At 41.5% G+C, this 22,838-nt stretch overlaps 1 protein-coding gene across 1 annotated transcript in view; it reads right to left on the reverse strand.

Moving 5' to 3' along the window:
- Positions 1–22,838, reverse strand: part of LOC132406635 (polycystin-1-like protein 2) — a 109,538-nt gene that overhangs the window by 39,282 nt on the left and 47,418 nt on the right. Inside the window, exons 16-21 of the mRNA XM_059992438.1 lie at positions 17,448–17,772; positions 16,968–17,187; positions 15,343–15,439; positions 9,721–9,858; positions 5,100–5,285; positions 1,070–1,388 (exon numbers count right to left, since the gene is read on the reverse strand). Of these exons, the coding sequence (XP_059848421.1) occupies positions 1,070–1,388; positions 5,100–5,285; positions 9,721–9,858; positions 15,343–15,439; positions 16,968–17,187; positions 17,448–17,772 (1,285 nt within the window). The remainder of the gene's footprint in view (positions 1–1,069; positions 1,389–5,099; positions 5,286–9,720; positions 9,859–15,342; positions 15,440–16,967; positions 17,188–17,447; positions 17,773–22,838) is intronic.

The raw sequence follows: 22,838 nt of genomic DNA on the forward strand, positions 1-22,838 counted from the left end.
TATTTAGGTATAGGAGCTACCTAATAAATTGGCCACTGAGCAGATGTCCTACTTGTCTAAATTACCTCAAATGATTCTTTTTCCACAAATTATTTCATCACGAATCTCACACTCTATCTCTCCAGTGCATAAATCCAGCATGAAACCGAATTTGTCAATTTGTAATCACACTTCAGAAAAGCTGCAAAATTCAGTTAGTTTCTCTGTTAGGAAGCTGTAACCTTTTTAAAAAATCTTTTGTGATTTGTTAACATAGCCAAAGTGTTAGTGGTATATGCACCTAATTATAGCATAGTTACATTGTAATATCTGGTTGCAATTATCTTATCAATACCATGCAGAGGAAGCAATGCTATTTCCCAGCTGGTCAAAAATTGACCTATTAGGTATAACCTTCGATAACAGAGATAAATAATAATCAAAGAATTAAAGGATTATATTGTGAATAAAGAGAGACAGTTTTATTTAGTTTTATTCAGATTGATGTTAAAATGTGTAAGGAAAATATATGATAAATGTAGTTGGCCAGATAGCAATCTGAAGGAGAAAGAGAGTGAACATCGTTGGTTGAAAACCAGTGATATTTCGACAAATAGTCTTTGACTCAAGACAGTGGTTCAGTTCGTCTTTTTGCAGATGCTGCCTAGCTGCTAAATTGTTCCCAGAATTTTCATCTTTTTATTCAGAGATATAGCACAGTAACAGGCCCTCCCAGCCCAATTACACCTGGGTGACCAATTAAACAATTATGTCTTTGGACTGTGGGAGGAAACCGGAGCACTCGGAGGAAACCCATGCAGTAACTGGGTGAATGTACAAACTTCTGAACCTGGGTTGTTGCTGCTGTAATAGCTCTACAGAAAACGTTATGTTACTGGGCCTTCCCCAGATTCAGATTTATTTCAGATATGCAGCATCTGCAATTCTTTTTGTTTTCTTATAATAAATGTAATTTCATATTGCATGATCATACTCTGCATTGGTCAACATGAAATAATTTCGGACTACTTGAAACAAGCACAACAATCTCTGATGAAAATAATTGATTATCTTTGCAAATTTTGGTTACCTGGATGCAGTTTTGAACTCTGTGCCCAACTCAGCCACAAAGCCACCTCCTCGATAAGCTGCAAGCTTTCCCCAAATGGGATATCCGTTCAGCTGTGACTCACTCTGATATTTCCAGGAGGAAGCAAGGCTCGAAGAGTCAGTATGAGTACTGAGGTTTCCAAAGTCCAACATATATTCATCGCTGTAGGAGTAGGGAGCACGGCATTCCTTAATACTATCCAGCAACCTCGTTGGCACAGGGCAAGGAGCTGGCTTCACTCGCACCTGTCGAACACGGGGACTACCAATCAGCTTTGAATTCCCGTCTGTTATAAATCCTGGACAAGAAGTGTGCAATGATTATCCGATTAGTCATTACACTTATTTCCACTCGTCACTTGGTGTTCAGAGACTGCACAAATGAATATAAAATATAAAATTAGGGCAGTGTGGTTATAGCCAGCTATTTCCACTGCTCTCTGTAAGGACTACGATCTCCCTGTGACCGTGTGTGTTTCCTTCTGGCTCTCTGGTTTCCCCCCATATTCCAAAGGCATACAGTTACCGTTAGTGAGCTGTGGGCATACTATTTTGGCACTGGAAGTGTGGTAACTGTTGTGGGCTACCCCAGCACAACCCTGACCAATTTGCTTTGATGCAAAACAATGCATTTCATGGCATGTTTCGATGTACAGGTGGCCCCAGTTTTTCAAACGTTCGCTTTATGACAGTATGCTGTTGCAAAAGACCTACGTTAGTACCTGTTTTCACTAACCAAAGAGGATTTTCACCTTTATGAAAAAAAGATGCCCACTTTATATGTGTGTTTACCCCGAGAAAGACTTCCATGACCGTGTACGTACGTAAGTGTGTATGTGCGTACGCGCTTGCGTGTATGTGCGGATGTTCTTCTCCACATCGATTTTGACTCACTGTCTTCCCAATTGTGATAAGTGAAACTACACTGTACATACAATATTACTATTTTATATAGGCTATATATTTATAATATCATTCCTACTTTTACTATATGTTTGTATTATTTTAGGTTTTATGTGTTATTTTGGTTTGATTTGGTAGGTTATCTTTTGGGTCTGGGAACCCTCAAAAATTTTTCCCATATAAATTATTGGTAATTGCTTCTTCGCTTTACGACATTTTGGTTTACAAATGGTTTCATAGGAGTGATCTACCTTCGGATAGTGCGGAAACCTGTACATTGAAATGTTAAATCATTGGGGGGGGGTCATTGCTTTGCTGCTGCTTGTGTGTGGGAAGGCTTTGGGGTTCTCGTCTGTCATTCTTTGGGGCACTCCTCTGATTTGTGAATGGTTGTGAAGAAAAAGAATTTCAGGATGTATATTGCATATGTTTCTCTGACATTAAATGTGCCTATTTATTTACTTATTTATTAAATTTTAGAAAATTACAGAATAAAAGTGATGATGAAATAGTGAGAAAAATAATATTAACCCTCCCCCCCTCCCCTTAACCCTTATCTAAAGAAAGAAAAAAAAAGAAAAGAAAGATTACCTGGATATCGAAGGATTCCCACATGCTCCATGGAGTTCAAAATAATTTTAATATTTATTTTTACTTTCCCCAATTACTTTATAATTTTATCTTCAAAGGACCTATGTATTTAATTCTATCTTTTGTAAGTATGGGAGCCAAATTTTCAAAAATATATCATATTCATTTCTTAGATTGTATGTAATTTTTTCAAGTGGAATACAACTATGTATTTCATTATTCCAAAAATCCATAGTTAAATATAAATCAGATTTCCAAGTAACTGCGATAACTTTTTTTGGCTACTGCCAATGCAATTTTTATAAATTTTTTCAGATACTTATTCAATTTAAGTTTTGTATTGTCCCTTCAATGTCTCCTAATAAAAATAATACTGGACTATGTGGGAGTTGTACTCCAGTAATTTGTTCCAATAAAAGTCTTAGAATTATCCAATGGTTGAATTTTAAAACAAGACCAATTAGAATGTAAAAAAGTACCAATTTCTTGATTACATCAAAAACATTGGTCAGACATATTTGAATTTAATCTATTTATTTTCTGTGGTGTTATATATAATTGATGTAAAAAATTATATTGTATTAATCTAAGTCGAACATTTATTGTATTTACATGTGCCTATTGAAACCTCTCTGTGATAAATACTGCTAATCTTTTAAAAATGTTTCATGGCACAAACCATTACATTTTTCAGTTGTTTAAGCTGTCAATTTGGGATATGCCTGGTACATAAGGTAACAGGTAGACTATAATCTAGTAATACCAGAGGGCTTATTGTAAGGTTCCAGAAACAGTACACACAGAGTCAGAGACCACTACAGAACAGAAAGAGGCCTTTTGGCCCATTTAGTCTGTGTCAAACTAATCTGCCTAGTCCCACCAATGTGTACCCACACCATAGCCCTCCATAACCCTCCTGTCTACACACCTTTCCAAATTTCTGTTAAGTGTTGAAATCGACCCCATATCCACCACTTATGCTAACAGCTCATTCCACACTCTCACCACCCTCTGAGTGAAGAAGTTCCCCCTCATGTTCCTTTTAAATATTTCACCTTTCACCCTTAACCCATGCCTCTAGTTTTAGTCTCACCCAAACTCAGTGGAAAAAGCCTGCTTGCATTTATGCTATCTGTACCCCTTATAATTTTGTACACCTCCATCAAATTTCCCCTCAATCTTCTACATTCCAGGGAATAAAGTCCTAATCTATTCAATTTTTCTTTATAACTCAGGTCCTCCAGTCCTGGCAATATCCTTATGAATTTTCTCTACACTCTTTCAATCTTATTTACATCGTTCCTGTAGGTAAGTGAGCAAAACTGGACAAAATAATCCAAATTAGGCCTCACCGTCCTCTAATACAATTTCAAAATAGCATCCCAACTCCTGTACTCAATACATTGATTTATGAAGGCTAATGTGCCAAAAGCTTTTTTTATGAGGCTATCTGTCTGTGAAATCAGTTTCAAGGAATTATGGATCTGTATTCCCAGATCCCTCTGTTCTACAGCACTCCTCGGTGCCCTACCATTCACTGTGTAAGACCCACTCTGCTTGGTCCTCCAAAGGTGCAACACCTCACACGTGGGGTTAAATTCCATCTGCCATTGTTCAGCCCATTTTCCAGCTGGCCCAGATCCTGCTGCAAGCTCTGATAGTCGTCCACGCTGTCCACTACACCCCCACTCCTGGTGTCATCCACTAATTTGCTGATCCAGTTTGCCACCACATTATCATCCAGATTGTTGATATAGATGCCAAACAACAACAGACCCAGCACTGATCCCTGCGGTACACCATGAGTCATCGGCCTCCAGTCAGAGAGGCAACCATCTATCACCATTCTCTGGCTTCTTGCATGATGCCAATGTCTAATCCAGTTTACTACCTGGTGCACCATCAATAACTCTCGGAGACAGGAAGTGAATGATAGGCTTTTATTAACAGTGAAAAGGGAGCACGGCATCTCGGAGACTGAGGGAGGAGCAGTGCCCCAATTGCCTTTATACCAGGGTCTGTGGGAGGAGCCACAGGAGCAGTCAACAGAGGGGCGTGTCCAGACAGGTATACATAGTTTACCACACTACCTCATCTTGAATGCCAAGACTGAACCTTCTTGACCAGCCGCCCATGTGGGACCCTGCTAAAGTCCATGTAAACAACATTCACTGCCTTGCCTTCATCCACTTTTGAGAACTTGTTCTTGTTCTTAAAAAACTCCGTAAGATTGGTTAGACATGACTTACCATGTACAAGGCCATGCTGACTATCTCTAATCAGTCCATGTCTATCTAAATACTCATTTATCCAGTCCCTTACAGTACCTTCCAACAACTTTCCCACTTGTGATGTCAGGCTCACCAACCTATACTTTTCTGGCTTATTCCTAGAACCCTTCTTAAACATTAGAACAACATTAGCTATCCTCCAAACCTCCAGAATCAATTGATCACAAAATATTCTTTTTTTATAAAACCACTTAATTAATATTGTTTCAATAGTTTTGTCATTACCTTCATAAGTTCCATAGAGGTTGGGTAATAAGATTTCCTCAGACCAATTGTAAAAGTCATCAACAGTTACAGAGCCATTGAACTTTCTGGTAAAACTATCGTTGATGGCTTTGTTTAAATAAAAGGAATGAGGACTTCGTTCTCCATAGGCAATAATCGACAAAGACACCAGAAACAGCACATGCGCTAAAATAAGGAAGAAATGTAGTTTTACTTTTGTTCCTTTATTTGTCATGTTAACCACAGATATATAAAAGTCAGATAATCTCTTCTGTATCAGCGGTGGCTGGCTTACCAAAGTATAATTGACCCCGCCATTACGGTTGGCTTGATTACAGAAAATCACCCTTGTAGAATTCATAAAATATCATCCAAAAATCTGAGATGCAGGATAAAATATACTGTGACTGAACTTGTGAAAAAATAGTATACAAATTAACACAAAGTTAATATTTTTCAAAGCACACTTCTTAATGCATGTGCAGATGACAGGGTCTGAGATGTATAGGACTGCAATACCACCCACTTTCCAGGAAACATTTCCCACCGTACAACACAGGGGTTTATCTCCTCTATTGCTTTATTCAGTGATCAGCCACTTTCAGTACGTTAACTTACAAAAAACGTTTGATCCATCAGATCTTCAGAACAAAAAGTGAAACAATTGCACAAAGGTGATGGAACTAGTAAAAATTTGGCGGCAACATAACCAAGTTCAACATTTAACCACCCAAAGCCACGTTTGAGATGTGCAAAGCATTTCTGTACTGATTATTCGTATTTGACTGTTCAGGTGCTTTAAAAATAGGAATTGTATTAACAGGATGTATACAGCTCCAATTCATAAGAATGATACTCTGTAAAATTTTAAAGAAAGAAAAAATACATCATAATTTTACTCACTTCTTGTTTCTTTTTCTCTAATTGGTTGCAGTGGGAAAAATTAGTTTTCACTCAATTTGTAATCCAGCAGCTGCTGAGTTGCAGAAGGAGTGTACTGAAAGCTCCTATGACCATGGCGGCAAGACTGAATCTCCCTCTCTCTTTCATTCGCCTGTATTCTTTTCTCTCTTGAGCTGTTTTTTACCTTGTTGTAGATGCCTCATTCCTATATTCTAGTCCTTTCTGTCTACCTTACCTAGCTTCCAATATTCATCCACTCACAGATAATTCCTTACTTCTCCCATACTCTTTAGCTTGATCAGGAGATAGCACCAGTAAGGGATAGTTATACATAACATTTCTCAACACTGTGTCACTGAATGTGCAATATGAAATGAAAATCTTTTACATTTTCATATTGCACATTCTGTGAAATGAGGTGTCGCTCATTAACATTAACAAGACACCACTTGTAAATAAGTCCAGCTTATGTTTCTGCTTTAAATATCTTGATATAGTGTAACTTTCCAAAGAACTCCCCTTTGATGTTTCTACCAATTATCTAATTTATGCCCCCTGGTAATAATCCTCGCTGGTAAGGAAAAACAGTCTGAGCTTCTCATAGTTTTATACACTTCAATTAAGTCTGCATTCTGTCTCCCTTCTTGCAGAGAAAACAGTACCAGCCGAGCCAATCTCTCCTAAAAACAAAAATTCTCCGATCCAAGCAACATTCTCATAAGTATCTTCTGCACTTTATTGTGTAATCACATCCTTTCAGTAAAGTGCTGCCCTGCAGTATACACTCCATGTGAACTGTGGTCTAACTTCTGTCTTAAAATAAGCACTGTACTTTTACATTCCATGTCTAGGACAGTAAAAACAGTAAATTTCTCCATGCTTTGTTAACTACCTTGCTGCCTTCTGAAATATAGGCATGTTGACAATAACATACGCAGCAGTGTAGGACAGTTTTAAATAGGCCAATGGTCAGGTGTAAAACTAATTTAACTTCCTTACCAGTACTAGCCTGTACTACTTTCATCCCTGTCAAAGACTAGAGCAGTATGTACACATAATACCAGTCTGCAGAAATGGAGGAAGTTGTGGACGGGTTGTCTACAGAGTCTCTGTGGGTAGAAGTTAGGAACAGGAAGGGGTCAATAACTCTACTGGGTGTTTTTTATAGACCACCCAATAGTAACAGGGACATTGAGGATCAGATAGGGAGACAGATTCTGGAAAGAAGTAATAGGATTGTTGTGGTGGGAGATTCTAATTTCCCAAATATTGATTGGCATCTCCCTAGAGTGAGGGGTTTAAATGGGGTGGAGTTTGTTAGGTGTGTTCAGGAAGGTTTCTTGACACAATATGTAGATAAGCCTACAAGTGGAGAGGTTGTACTTGATCTGGTATTGGGAAATGAACCTGGTCAGGTGTCAGGTCTCTCAGTGGGAGAGCATTTTGGAGATAATGATTACAATTCTATCTCCTTTACCATAGCATTGGAGGGGGATAGGAACAGACAAGTTATGGAAGCGTTTAATTGGAGTAGGGGGAAATATGAGGCTATCAGTCAGGAACTTGGAAGGATAAATTACAAACAGATGTTCTCAAGGAAATGTGCAGAAGAACTGTGACAAATGTTCAAGGGATATTTCCATGGCATTCTGTATAGATACGTTCCAATGAGACAGGGAAAGGATGGTAGGATACAGGAACAGTGGTGTACAAAAGCTGTTGTAAATCTAATCAAGAATAAAAGAGGAGCTTACAAAATGTTCAAAAAACTAGGTATTGATAGAGCTCTAGAAGATTATAAGGCTTGCAGGAAGGACCTTAAGTATGAAATTAGGAGAGCCAGAAGGGGCCATGAGAAGGCCTTGGCGGACAGGATTAAGGAAAACCCCTAGGCATTCTACAAGAATGTGAAGAGCGAGGATAAGACGTAAGAGAATAGGACCAATCAAGTGTGACAGTGGAAAAGTGTGTATGGAACCGGGGGAGATGGCAGAGGTACTTAATGAATACTTTGCTTCAGTATTCACTGTGGAAAAGGATCTTAGTGATTGTAGGGATGACTTACAGTGGACTGAAAAGCTTAATTATGTAGATTTTAAGAAAGAGGATGTGCTGGAGATTTTGGAAAGCATCAAGTTGGATAAGTCAGCTAGGCTACTGTAGGAAGTGAAGGATTGCTGAGCCTCTGGCAATGATCTTTGCATCATCAATGGGGACGGGAGAGGTTCCGGAGGATTGGAGGGTTGCGGATGTTGTTCCCTTATTCAAGAAAGGGAGTAAGGATAGCCCAGGAAATTATAGACCAGGGAGTCTTACTTCAGTGGTTGGTAAGTTGATGGAGAAGATCCTGAGAGGCAGGATTTATGAACATTTAGAGAGGCATAATATGATTAGGAATAGTCGGCATGGCTTTGTCAAAGGCAGGTTGTGTCTTACAAGCCTGATTGAATTTTTTGAGGATGTTACTAAACACATTGATGAAGGTAGAGCAGTAGATGTAGTGTATATGTATTTCAGCAAGGCATTTGATAAAGTACCCCATACAAGGCTTATTGAGAAAGTAAGGAGGCATGAGATCCAAGGGGACCTTGCTTTGTGGATCCAGAACTGGCTTTCCCACAGAAGGCAAAGAGTGGTTGTGGATGGGTCGTATTCTTCATGGAGGTCAGTGACCAGTGGTGTGCCTCAGGGATCTGTTCTAGGACTCCTACTCTTTGTGACTTTTATAAATGACCTGGATGAGGAACTGGAGGGAATGGGTTAGTAAATTTGCTGATGACACAAAGAGTGGGGGTGTTTTGGATAGTGTGGAGGGCTGTCAGGGGTTGCAGATGGACATTGATAGGATGCAAAACTAGGCTGAGAAGTGGCAGATGGACTTCAACCCAGATAAGTGTGAGGTGGTTCATTTTGGTAGGTCAAATATGTTGGTAAAATATAGTATTAATGGTAAGACTCTTGGCAGTGTGAAGGCTCAGAGGAATCTTGTGGTCTGAGTCCATAGGACACTCAAAGCTGCTACGCAGGTTGACTCTGTGGTTAAGAAGGCATACGGCGCATTGTCCTTCAGCTATCGTGGGATTGAGTTGAAGAGCTGAGAGGTAATGTTGCAGCTATATAGGACCCCAGTCAGACCCCACTTGGAGTGCTGTGCTCAATTCTAGTCGCCTCACCACAGGAAGATCATGGAAACCATAGAAAGGGTGCAGAGAAGATTTACAAGGATGTTGCCTGGATTGGGGAGCATGCCTTATGAGAATAGATTGAGTGAACTCTGTCTTTTCTCCTTGGAGTGACAGAGGGTGAGAAGTGACCTGAAAGAGGTGTAAAAGATAATGGGAGGCATTGATTGTGTGGATAGTCAGGGGCTTTTTCCACAGGGCTGAAATGGCAAGCAAGAGAGGGCATAGTTTTAAGGTGCTGGGGACTAGGTACAGAGGAGATGTCAGGGGTAAGTTTTTTTACTCAGAGAGTGGGGAGTGCGTGGAATGGGCTGCTGGAGGCAGTGGTGGAGGTGGAAACAATAGGGTCTTTTAAGAGTCTCCTGAATGGATACTTTGAGCTCAGAAAATAGAGGGCTTTGGGTAAGCCTAGGTAGTTCTAAGGTAAGGACACTTTCGGCACAGCTTTGTGGGCTGAAGGGCCTGTATTGTGCTGTAGGTTTCCATGTTTCTATGCTTGGTTATATACAGCCATATATGAAAATAAATTTACATACCAATTATATCTTTGATTAAGGCATACATTTTCTTTTCTTTGATTCGAAGTACTTTCAGTTGCTCCACATTTTTCAGAGACGGTGGCTGGTAAATAGTACGGTCAGTTCGGTTGGTACCATTGGGAGTCAGCACATCACCTAGAGAAACATTTCATATGTAAGTAGGCTTAAAAGATAATGACACAATTCAAAATATGACATAAATATGATATTCATATTAGTGTATTTTCATATCTTTAGTGTGTTTGGAATGTGTATCTCCTATACATAGTTTCCAACTCATAACTTTAATTTCTATAACGTTGTAGTTTTTGTGAATTGATATTTTAAAATGACTTCCAAAAGGAGATCATAAATGAAACCAAAATTTTCAACTTGAAAGGCATGTTACAACCATATTTTCCATTTTGTGTATAAAAACATAAACTGCCTTCCTTTGTAGCATTAAAATCAAGCTGCCAAAGTGATCAGATCCTCCTCCTCACTGAGGCAAAGCTGCATCATACAGAATTAGATTCCTGAAGCTTCACTGGGCCGACCTTGTCTTTCGAGAAATGTTCCAACTTCTTCGCCCCTGCTTTCCAACTACTGTTAGGCAGCCTCTGCATACTGATCACCAATACCATAAATGCCTCATTCATTGTTAGCAGGAAGTGGCATGAACAGATTACAATTAGTAAATCTATACATAAATAAAAGATGCCAGTGCAATCGGTGTGGAAAATGAAAAACCATTCAGCTTCCTGATGTAAGTCAGCTCTACGGCACTGCTCTTGCATCTGCGTGTATATTGCTCAATACAGACAATAAATTGTATTATTTATATTCATGGTCAATTTTAAACAGAATAAAATCATTTCAATGATTGCAACTATGAAAATGATACAAGAAAATTTGCGGAGCAATTCAGTAGAGCAGCTTAAAAGTTATTAACTTATAATGCACTAGGCAAAAGAATCTTTCTGTTTGTTAGCTTTTGAAAGAACTCAAGGCATCAAAGGGTTCAATTTTATCAACATTTAGGATAGTGTGCTGGAAATGCACAATAGCTTTCAGTTCTTGGTTATTACCAATGTATTTCCTTCACATGCATGCTTTGATATTGATGCATGAAACACTTGGCAAAGAACTCTGCAATACCATGTGACTGAGTAATGCACCAGTTACTGCTCCCTCTTTAACTCTTTGTTACAGGACTCTTGATCGTCCAGTCCAGATGGTCACAGGTGCCATCAGTACTTTCGGTACTTTATGAAAGATATCCAGTCAGGTTGTACCCGGAATCTGCCATAAAGCCTTGGCCTTCACTAGCATTCCCCAGCACTGAATTACTCAACAACTCGGTATGTGGCGGCTGGCGTTAAGTTGGCTGGGGTGAGTGGTGTGTTCATTCAGCCTCTGAATGTGGGGCTCAGTCTACAACCCAGCAGTGTGAGTCATTGCTGCGTCCGGTAGCACTTGCTCCGTTGAGTCGTAGCTCAGTTATTGTTTTTCTTAGTGGTTTATTTTGTGTTCGTGGGGATGGGAGGGGGAGTTAGGGGTCAGGTCACAGCTTAGCGGTGGGGATGTGGGAGAATTAGAGGACAGGTTCTAGTCCACGTTTGAAGGCCAGCAGTGCAGAGGTGGGATACCCACGGTTCAGGTTGGGATGTCCAGCTGAATGTCAGACTGGCAGATCAGTGTGGACGATAGCTGGTGCCTCCTTCCCATCCATGGCTCAGCATGCGGTCGGTGGGTTCCGAAGTTGGAGTTCCATGCGAGCAGGAGAAATAGGGCTCAATAACCTTGTGTGCTGTGTTATGTGTTCCATCACCAGCAAGTCTGGAGGTCTAGGCCTAGTGTTCGGGATTGGCGGGTCCTGGGTTTTCAATGCCAAGGGTCAAAGCCCAGGGGTCAAATCAGAAGTCCAAATTTGTGGCCTGTTGACCGGAGATGAGTCTGTGAGTCCCAGGAAGTCCACTGGGATAGTCAAAGGCTGAATGTCTGCTTGTCCTAGTCAAAACCCAATGAGGCTGGAGGCCAAAGAAAATGGCCTATCTTGGGATTAGAGGATTGTGTGTGTAGGTGGGAGGGAGGAATGGGGCTTGATTTGCTGATGTAATTTCATTGCTTTTTGTGTTCTGCTATTCACTATTGGCTGTTAATGCAAATGATGCATTTCATGATATGTTTTGACTTATATATGATAACTAAATTTGAATTTTGTATGTTAACTCAAACCATCTCCTTTAGGATGTGTTGGAAGCTTCCTTCTCCCCCATTGCACTTGTTTACATTGTTGTCCTCAGCCCAGGGACTGATTGCTCTGTGGTAATATGCACAACAGTGATCACTGATCTCCCTCCAAAGAAAGGTCAGCTGGATTCAGCCTCCACCCATTGTGATTCAGTTCTTGGACTTGGGTTCTTGCTCTTCACAGGGTTCTCCGGTGGAGATGCTTACAGTGGAAGCAGCCCGCCCGTGGGGCACAACCTACACCTACGCAACGCAGGGGTCCATTCAGATCTACAGATCATTAGCCAGTGAATGTAATGTCAATGAGGGCCATGGCATTCCAACCAAACAAAACTACCTGGCAAAGGATGGGGTAAAAAATAAGAATCTGCTTCTAATTTTTGAAGATAACTTAATATTTTTAAAGACATTTAAAATTTTTTTTAAAGATAAATGCATTTGACTATTGAGATTTTGTTGAAGGGATATTAGAGTTCGCATGAGCATATGATTATATAGGAGCTCAATTATGTTCCACAAAATAGATGGTGGAAAAAATTGAAGCTGAAAGGATTAAAAGGAAGGGGCTGTGTGCGTACTGTTGATATCTGATTAACTGATGTGTTAGAATGCAGAGATCAGTTGTGAATCTTTTGCACAGAAAGGAAGCACACTTTCTCTCTCCCAGGGTCCATTCTGGGACAGCGACTTTTTCCAATATCCAGTGGATCCCAATTTATTGGGACATATCAGGACCAGTACATTTTGGTCCAATTAGCTGAAGTTTCATGGAAATAGTTTAAAAAAGTATAAAAAAGACAAACTGAGTAACAAAATATGTATCTAAATGAGATACAGCACAAATTACAAAACTACCAATGATACTACAATACTATAAAACTGTATTAGTTCTTAATACTTAATAATGGAAGAATTCACCCACATTGCGTTCTTTTGATTGCAAGTGAATAAACGAGTGCAGACACCTAGTGCAGATAATGGACCACCTTCATACAGTGCTGCTGGTGATTGCATCCTCCAGATCTTCATTTTAATTGTACCATTCAAGATGATTATCAATACCTTCAAATCCTTCATTGCTCCTAACTAGTGAAATCATTTTCATTTGTGGCATCTCCAAGCCTGAATGCTTGAAACCACAGTGAGCAAACAGTTCTCGCCAGCTATTAGTGACAAAAATCACTGCCCTTTGAACAGAAACACGCACAACCGACACTACTTAAAAACTGTTCACTCAAAACATGGTGCAGTGTCTAATGTCCATGCAAATACATATCACTTAGGCTCGTTAAAAACTGTTCAACAGCAGTTTTCTGCCCCAAGTAAATGAAGTGAATCCTGGCTATTTTCTAGCTTAGTTTTTGTTCTTGAAGAGTTGTCCTAAATAAGAGTCTGCCCTGATTAATTGATGGCCCAAATAACTGGAATCCACTGTATTACTAAACTTGGGCACATAGGGCATAATTTTCATTTGCTATTTAATACAAAACTTGCCAATGAAGCAAGCATTTCTCAGCTTTCCCAATGTGTTTTCTTCATCTCCAAGGTTTGCTATTTGTGAATACTGATGCAGGAAACACTTAGCAATGTAAACAGTCCAGACAACATAATTGAATGTCCAGGGTACAGAAAGAGGAAGGTTTCACTTGCAAGACAAAGCATGCACTTTTGAACAGATACATTTTGCTATAGGAATGAGGGAAGGCAACATAAAACAAATTAACACAAGATACATGGGCATGTTACTGTTGTGCTAAGTGTTAGTTAGACCATCGTGGAGTAATGTTGCAGTTCTGGTTGCCATTCTCATTGGAAGGATGTAATTAAGGTAGGAAGGATTCACAAGGATATTGTCAGTATTGGAAGGCTTGACTTATAAGGAAGGGCTGGATAGGCTGGTATTGTTTTCCAAGTACAAAGGAAGCCAGGAGATAAAATCCTGAAGGGTAGGTAGTCACTGTATTTCCCCCCGAGTAGGCGAGTCTAAAAATACAGGGCATATCATTTTCACACATAGGGCGCTGGGTGGGTGAAATGAACTACCAGACGAAGCAGTAGAGTTACACTATTTATAAGTACAATTACAATATTTAAAAGATATTTGCATAAGTACATGGAAAGGAAAGGTGATATGGGTTAAATGCAAGCAAACGGACCCAGCTCAGGAAGGCAGCTTGTCAGCATGAATGAGTTGGCCTGTTACCAGGCTTCCTTTAAATTTTATGCCTCTATAGTTATCAAATCTGAGCAACAGCTTCACAAGTTGAAAAGAAGTGGTTAAGTAAGTGAAGAAGTGGAAATATTCTACAACTCTGTGGTACAATATTAAGGAGGGCATAGTAACAAATTGCTAACTTCAAAGAACAAACTGATGTGTTGTTGAAAAGTCATATAGAGTCCTTTCTTTCATAAGTAGGAGCATGGAGTACAAGAAAATTGCCCCATCTGGCTAGGATCCATTGGATTATGCTGACTAATGCTGGGTACATTGGAATAGTCCCAGAGATTGCATACCTTTGTTACATGGAGATGCCAGTGAGGCTGGAGTACAGAGGTGTTCAAAATAATGAGGAAATAAGAGGAAACCATTTCCACTGGGTGAAGGATCCACAGGAAGGGCACAAATTCTATGTTGTTAGCAGAAATACCATAAGGGGGTCGGGGATTGTATTGTCACTGTTTTCTTCTGCAGGTGAAGGGGTTGGGGATTATCATTGTCGCTGTTTTTTTTCCTGTGGGGAGGGGGTGAAGATTTATTGCTACTGTTGCTGTTTTTTCTGTAGGTGAGGGGGGTTGGGGATTGTTATCGTCGCTGTTTCTTTCTGCAGGGAAGGAGTGGAGATTCTGGGGTCTGCGTGTTTTGTTTCCTTTTCTTTTTCACATGTATTTCATGGCTACTTGGAGAAGTGAAGTATCAGTGTTGTATTGTACATGCATTCTTATACAATAAAATGAACCTTTAAACTTTTCAGATGCAGGACCAAGGAAATGGGAATGATTGAATGCTCTTTCAAAGAGTCAACAAAGACATATTCAACTGAATGGCTTCACCGGTACAAAGTCATTCAATAGTTGTATAGAAGGCATGATCAGGGTTCCACCACTATCCCATGTAGTAGCATCTATTTCCTGCCCTTGGTGTTTCCAGCAGTAAAATGCAAAAAATTAGCAGAATTCTGTGCTACAAGGTAAGAGAAAAGAAATATCCAGCTAAGGGTAGGAGAATGAAGGCATGCCGATGACCCAGTTGTCCAAGGCACATTACAAAAGTGGAATCTTCAGCTCCTTGACTGGCTATAGTGTATACGAGCAGCCAAGTTGATTACATATGCTAAATATTGCAGTTTTACTGTATTAATCAGAGTATAATACCAGAACCATACTTACATTCTGAGGTAAGAAAATCCTCATTGAAATTTTCCTGGGTGTCATTTCTTTCAATTTTTTTGACAATAAGAGCAACAAATGCAGCAACAAGTAAAACCTTAAAGAAGAGACAAGTAAAATTGATGAGTTACACCAGGGCTCAACTTGCTTCACCCCTGAAAGTTGGCATAGATTATGAAGCACAGTTAATCTGTACTCATTTACTGAAACACGGCCTGCATTCTGACTGTATACTGTCTGCCTGTTAGGATTATCAAAGGATACAACCAGTGCTAATGCATTGCTCATTATCCATGTCACCTGGGGTTGGTCTGTACTGCTTATAGGTGGAATAAGTACAGAGAGTTCTTCTGCAGTGAAGCGGACTGAGCAAACCATCTCTAATCAGTATTTGTGCCTAAAATGACAATCCATACCAGTCGCTGTAGACCCTTTCAACAAGATTAGTTTTATTTGTCACAGGTACATCAAACTAACAGTGAAATGCCAAGTTTTGCATCAAATTGAAAAACAGTGAGGATTGTGCCAGGCAGCTCGCAGGTGTGGCCATGCTTCTGGTGCCAATATAGCATCAGCATGCCCACAACTCATTAACAATTCTTTGGAATGTGAGAGGAAACCAGAACACCCAGAGGAAATCTACACGCTCATGGGGAGAATATACCAGCTCCTTACAGGCTGCGGTGGGAATCGACAGACAGACAGACAGACATACTTTATTGATCCCGAGGGAAATTGGGTTTCGTTACAGCCGCACCAACCAAGAATAGTGAAATATAGCAATATAAAACCATAAATAATTAAATAATAATTAGTTCATCATGCCAAGTGGGAATAAGTCCAGGACCAGCCTATTGGCTCCCCAATCTTACAGCCAGAGCTGTAAAGCATTGTATTAGCCACTATGCTACCGTGCTGTCCTAGCACAACAGCATAATCAATTATAGAATCAGAGCATAGCCAGAAGAACTGATCTTATAAAAGGCAGAGGTGACTCCAGGGGCTGAATGGCCCACTTCTTTTCTTAATATAGATACTTGTTTGTTGCCTGAAGCATCCCACAAATATGCTTGCACACTGTGGGTGTTAGTGCTGTGCCAAAAAGGCCCACACTTTCTCAATGCAAAGAATAAAGCCAAATGATTGACCAAACAAAACAATCCGTTATGGTTCAATTCTAACTGTGCTTTCTGGCAATTGTACTGCACTATACCGCTTCCAAATCTCTATACATTTCTAGTGTAATAGGTTGCATGGGAGGGAACATTTCTGCTGGGGCAGTTGGGTGGTGGTTAATTATCTTTTAGCTTTCACCATCATTAACTACAACTCTGCTTATCATCCCACAGCTATTCAGAAGTTTGGCAAACAAAAGTTAATGACCAACTTTAATGGCTGCAACAGTGATTGGAAACAGGCAGCTCATAGAAAGGCTGTCTCCAATCATGTACAGGGCAAAAATATACAAAGGGAACTTATTTTAATTCTATTCACCAGTGAACCTCACTGCATTGGATGATATAGTTAGCTGTTTAATCAGCTCTAAAAGCACTGTGATCCTGGTTAATTTCAGCATTCGATAGATTGACAGGTTAATTTTCTTCATTTGTCACTCCTGCCATTACCTTTAGAGGCTGTATGATGAAGATACTTTCAAGGAAGCTGACGATCATGGACACAAGCCACCGAGTGGACTGTTCTTTGCCATAGTCAAAACTATAGAGCATAGTAAAGAATGCTGAGATACCACTTGTGACAAACACCAGGAACCAACCGATGTACACGAACCACCATGGGAGTCTCTCCAAACTAAAACTTTTCTTCTCACTTCCAGGCAGAGATTCCCTGTTGAACAGTTAGAAAACTCATTGTAAATGGAATTAACAAACAAGAGAATGAGTACAAACTGCAGTTATAGTTTACAAAGGTAGACTTTTGACTCAAGGGTCATAGACATCATATTTACCTGAAAATGGACACAGGAGTCCTACCATTTCCATTACTCATTAAACATTATTCAAAATTACTGAACATCCGTTGTTACTTTTCAAAAATAATTTGAACTAGGAGTGCTAAGCATTAAGTACTTGAAAAGGTAACTCTACCCTTTGGTACTAGTGTCATCGTCAACGGCCTTATCATCATCGTCATCTTCACTGGCCTTAACGGCAGCTTTAATAAATTGTATTATCTTCCGCACTTGGTCTGTGGCATGAATCTGAGTGTAAGGGTTCTGAAATTTTCCCATATCCATCTCTTGCAGCTCAGTTTCCACAAACTGAAGCAAAAGATTCACGTAGTGAAAGAAGTGTTGCATGATTTGGTTGTTCTGTTTGGCAGAATTGTCTTTGCCTTCTTCAGGTCTGCTGGCGATTGAATCATTATCTTCATTTTGGTGATCAGGACTAGAGTCAGCAGAAGAATCATTTTCTGAAATCACAACCGTTTCCATTATTTAGAGGATATACATCTTACATACTCTGCAATGTCTCTTGCTTTGACTAAGAATGAAAATATTTTACATGTTTACATACTGATTGTTATGAATGTATTACGGCTGATTAGTTACTACCTCAGGAGAAAAATGATAGAATTTAGATTACTCTAAATAAAAATCTATACTTGAGGTACGCAGGTTAACTCTTGCTATCGTTCTGGTGTGAGTTGGACTAGTATTTTATTGAAATTATTTTTAAAATGGTCATTCGCAGAACTTGCTTTCCACTGGTGGTGCATGGTTGACATTGCTCTGTAGCTCAATACTACACACCTAATGATGCATCAAGTAACATACAGAGAATCTCTCCATTAAGGCACATCACTGCTTGAAATGCATTCATTATTGTTCTCTGATAAAAGGGATGCGAGAGAGCTATGCTGGGAAAGGGACATGTTCACCATTGCTACAACACGCACCCATCCTCACCAGCTTCTGAGGTTTAGGTGCTTTAACTCCCCAGAGTTAGATGCTGGTGCATCCCCTAAAAAATTCAGGACAGTCCTGTTAATTGGCAACCATGTTTAAGGCACCAAGGATTGAGTTTTTAAGGAGTGCCTGAACTAAGGCTTGGTGCTCAATCATAAGCCTACTCTGTGATTTCATCTAGTGTTTGTTTTATGCCCAGATTCTCAATCCCGTTTGAAACCGTGTCTCGATCCTTGCCTTGGATACACCAGCAGCTGGGTCCAAGTCATCCTTGTCAAGGACTCCTGGGCCACCATGCATTGGGACCACAGGTTAGAGATTTGCTGCAACTCAGAGCAATTCATGACCACCATGAGGAAGGTCTTTCATCACCTGAGCCTCGGACCACCTGATGAAGGTTCTACAACGAACGATCAGCTGCTGACCACACAATCGAACTTCAGGCCTTGGCTCAGGAGAATGGTTGGTATAGGGAGGCCTCGGCCACGCTACACTGCCACGGACTCCAAGACCAACTGAGGTATGCCTGTGCCTTGGCAGAGCTAGCAGAGAACTTAGAAGTTCTCATCAACCAGCCCCTCCGTCTCAATAATTGCCTGGCAGAGTAACAGTGGGACTACATCCTGAGGTTGAAAGGGCTGGCATGAGCCCGGACTCTACCCGTTGTTGCTCCGCTGCCCGACCTTGGACCACGACTAGCCCATTGCCTGTTCAAGATCCAGTCAAACTGATGCACCATCAATAACTCCAGGAGACTGGAAGTGAACGATAGGCTTTTATTAACAGTGAAAAGGGAGCACGGCATGTCGAAGACTGAGGGAGGAGCAGTGCCCCAATTGCCTTTATACAGGGGTCTGTGGGAGGAGCCACAGGAGCAGTCAGCAGAGGGGCGTGTCCAGACAGGTATACATTGGTTTACCACACAACCCATGCTGATTAGTTGCACTAGTCTCTCCGCCAATGAGAGGTTCTGGTGCCAGAGTCAAGGCTGCTGTTTTTACTGTGGGGAAGCAGGTCACCTGTGGGCCGAATGTCTGAAGCTGCAGCCACCTGGGGAGCTGCTAAGATTGTCCAACGTCAGTAGCGGCCACTACGCTCAAACCAATGGACTCTGGTTTTGTGCTGAAGGCGGAGTTTAACTGGGGTTAGAACCTGAGGCAGGCGAAGGCTTTGTGGACTCTGGGACAGCAGGTAATTTTCTGGATAGGGGAACTAACCGTCAGTTCGGCATACCGCTGTGAGAACTGAGCCAGCCCATGCCCGCAACTATCTTGGACAGCCACCCGCTAGGCAGATCCAGCAACAGACTGTGGTGTTGTAGATGAGGAGTGGATATCATGTGGAGGACATCTGTTTCTACATTACTGACTCTCCACTCATACCCCTGATCCTTGGCTGTCTTAGTTTAACCCATCCGAAGACTGGAGGGAGGGGAGAATCACTGCTTGGTCCAGCCATTGTATGTTTTCAGCTTGGTGTTCCGACCCCCAGACTCTCCCCAGACCAACAGCCATCGAGGGGACAGACTCTGCTCAAGGTATCCTGGAGTCTTCAGGAAACCCAGTCCTTCCTTCAAGGAAGAGAAGTCAGCTCCTGCCGATAGGCCCATGTGAGTCCCGACCCAGTCCAGTCAGGGGTGTGCTGGAATGAGATCTCTAGACCAGAAGGAAACCAAGGAGATACCAAGGCAGTATGGAACTCTAGCAGCTAAGCCAAAAGGTCCCGTCTAAGGGGAAGGCTCCAGGACCAAGATCCTTGGAACCTAGTCCCAGGAGTAAAAGGACCATTTATTGCACCTCACTGCCAATGTCTGAGGGGACGGATGAAAATTTGGAAGGTGATTTGGCTTCAGTTTTCACTAAAGGTTCAAGTAGACCTATGGGGGAGACTCTGGGGTCTGCCAAAGCTTCCCCGCTAGTGACAGTCTCAGAAGTCATCCTCAGAGGAAGGATTGCAGCACCCAAGCCGGTAGATCTGAGTCTTTCCTCTCTGCTTCACTCACAGTCCAATGGCCAGATGGAGCATGTGAACCAAGATGTGGAATGTAGTCTAAGATGCTTGGCCTCTGAAAGACCGGACAAGGGGAGGAACTATTTGGCATGGACAAAGGTCGCCCACAACACTTCACGGCATTCAGCATATGGGATGTCTCCTTCCGAATGCCAATCTGGGTATTCTCTTCCCTGAGCAGGAGACAGAGGTTGGGGTTCTTGCTGCTGGAGATCTCACTAGACACTGCAAGGAGAGATGGACTAGGACAAGAGAGATTTTGTTAGCTTCTACCCAGAAGGCTGAAATAAAGGCCACCCACAAGAGAAGACAGGGACCAGTTTTGCAGCCTGGGCAACAGGTCTAACTGTTGTCTCAGGATTTGTCTGTTTGAGTGGAGTCCAGGAAATTGGACCCTTCAGAGTTCTCAGGAAAGTAAACCCAGTGGCTTATACGTTGCAGTTCCCCAAGCCCCTCGAGATCAATCCTACTTTCCAACTTCCAGTTAAAGCCTGCAAACACCAGCCCATTAGCCCCAACACCATCAGCCCTGCTGCCACCCAGCCTTGTTTATAGGGAACAGGTTTCCAGCATGAGAAGAATTTTGGACTTGCCTACTATTCGAGGTGTTCAGCAATATCTCGTGGACTGGGAAGGACTCATATCAGAGGAGTGGTGCTGGGTGCCTGAAACAGACACCTTGAATCCGGCTCTCATCCATGACTACAGTCATCGTCTCTCCAAGCAGCCAGGACAGAGGGATTTGGTCATATGGGAGGGGGTCCTGTTACAACTCGCCAACTTCTGAGGCACAGATGCTCTAACCCCTCCGAGTATGGATAACTGGTGTGACTCCTTTAAAGATTCTGAACAGTCCCGCTAATTGGCAATCATGTTTTGGGCACCAAGGATTGAGCATTTAAGGAGTGCTTGAACTGAGGTTTGGTGCTCAATCATAAGCCTAACTAGAGATATTGTCTAGTATTTGTTTTGTGCACAAATTCTCAATCCAGTTTGATCCTATCGTGATCCTAGCCTCGGATACTCCAGCATTTCGATCCAAGTCACTCTCATCACAACCATATTAACAACAAGGGAATTCTTACCTCTTTTGTCGGTATATAGCTCATAAATATGGTCTTGAAATTGACCCAGCTACAGCACTCACACTCCGGCATGTTGAACAAGATGGACACACCCCACACCAATTCTGCTATGGTACAGTACCTAGCAGTCCCTTGAGTTTCATGATGCTCAGTTTCACTTTGGTGCTGAATAATATCTACTACTAATACCACTAAATTATTCATGTCATTTGCATTTCTCATATCTTCTTCCAGTGATGGCATGACAGCTTTCAGTTTTCCTGACTATGCTATTTAACTCTACAGCAGCAAACTTGTATACAAGCATTCAAATTAACAGAAAGAACAAGCTATTCACCCCTCAAATCCAATCGCCATTAAATAAGAACCCAGATTATAATCCTAAATCCATATTTCCTTCTACCCTGGTAATTTTTCACCCCCTTGCTTATCAAGAATCACTTCTGCCTTTAAAACATTGCTTCTCCCATCCCCTTGGGAGGGGTTTTCTTTGCTCACTCCATGAGCCCTTCTCAAAGATGGAGGAGTTTGCTGCTTTCATTGTGGCATATGTGGGAGACATCTGAGGTCTTTAGGCCTCAGTGTGGTCTCAAAACTCTGCCTGCATTTCCCAGGAGCAAACTGTTGCTTTCTGAGTGCAGAGAGATGCCACCTACAGTCAGTCACAGAGCACAGATCTGTGTCCATCAGCCTAAACTCTCCACACAGACCAAAGTACTAAGCTAATTCCACCTGCCCAAGTGTGGCCCACCTCTCTCTCAACTTTTCCTTCCACCCATCCAAGTGTCTTTTAAATGTTGTTAATGTAGCTGAAAACTTGCCAGCTAACCTACCTATCGTGAGGGAGCTGACCATTTATATTTAATCCAGCTCAGGAGGATATGATGCCAGCTCTATAGTCTGTTCTATAGCTAATACACAATTACATCTGTTATATGCCCTGTCTGAGGATCAACAATGGCATGATGGAGTTAGAAAACGTTAAGTTTCCTTGGGAGGCCAGCACTAGTTTCTGGCTGTAGCCTCACATCTGCCCATGTCCATTGACCCCAGGCTGTAGTTCCTCAGTCCAGCTGCTTGTCATCTTCCATTAGGATCATCACAACTTTTCCTGATCCTCCAGGTCGGGCTGGACTCAACATAGAAGGTGGTCAGCTACAGATAGGATCATGTTTTGAATGCTCTTGGAAAATGGAGTTGATAGACATGAGCCCTTCTTTGTCCCTCTCCTCTGCAAAGACCTGGTATATCGACTCTGCCTCCAATGCCTATACTGCAAGCTCCACAGCCTTCAGCTCAGCCTGTAGAACCACTACTGCAGCCCGCATGTTAAAGTGTTAACTAATGGGCAAATAGCATGGAATTTCATTCAAAAGAAACTGACAACTTGTAGCAGTCTCCCAGTCCAATGAGAGGCTCCGAATGCAGTGCTGCCATTACCTAAGTCCAAATGGCTAAACCTGCATCTAAATAGC

This window comes from Hypanus sabinus, chromosome 17 (genome assembly GCF_030144855.1).
Source record: "Hypanus sabinus isolate sHypSab1 chromosome 17, sHypSab1.hap1, whole genome shotgun sequence".
NCBI classification, from domain to species: Eukaryota; Metazoa; Chordata; class Chondrichthyes; order Myliobatiformes; family Dasyatidae; genus Hypanus; species Hypanus sabinus.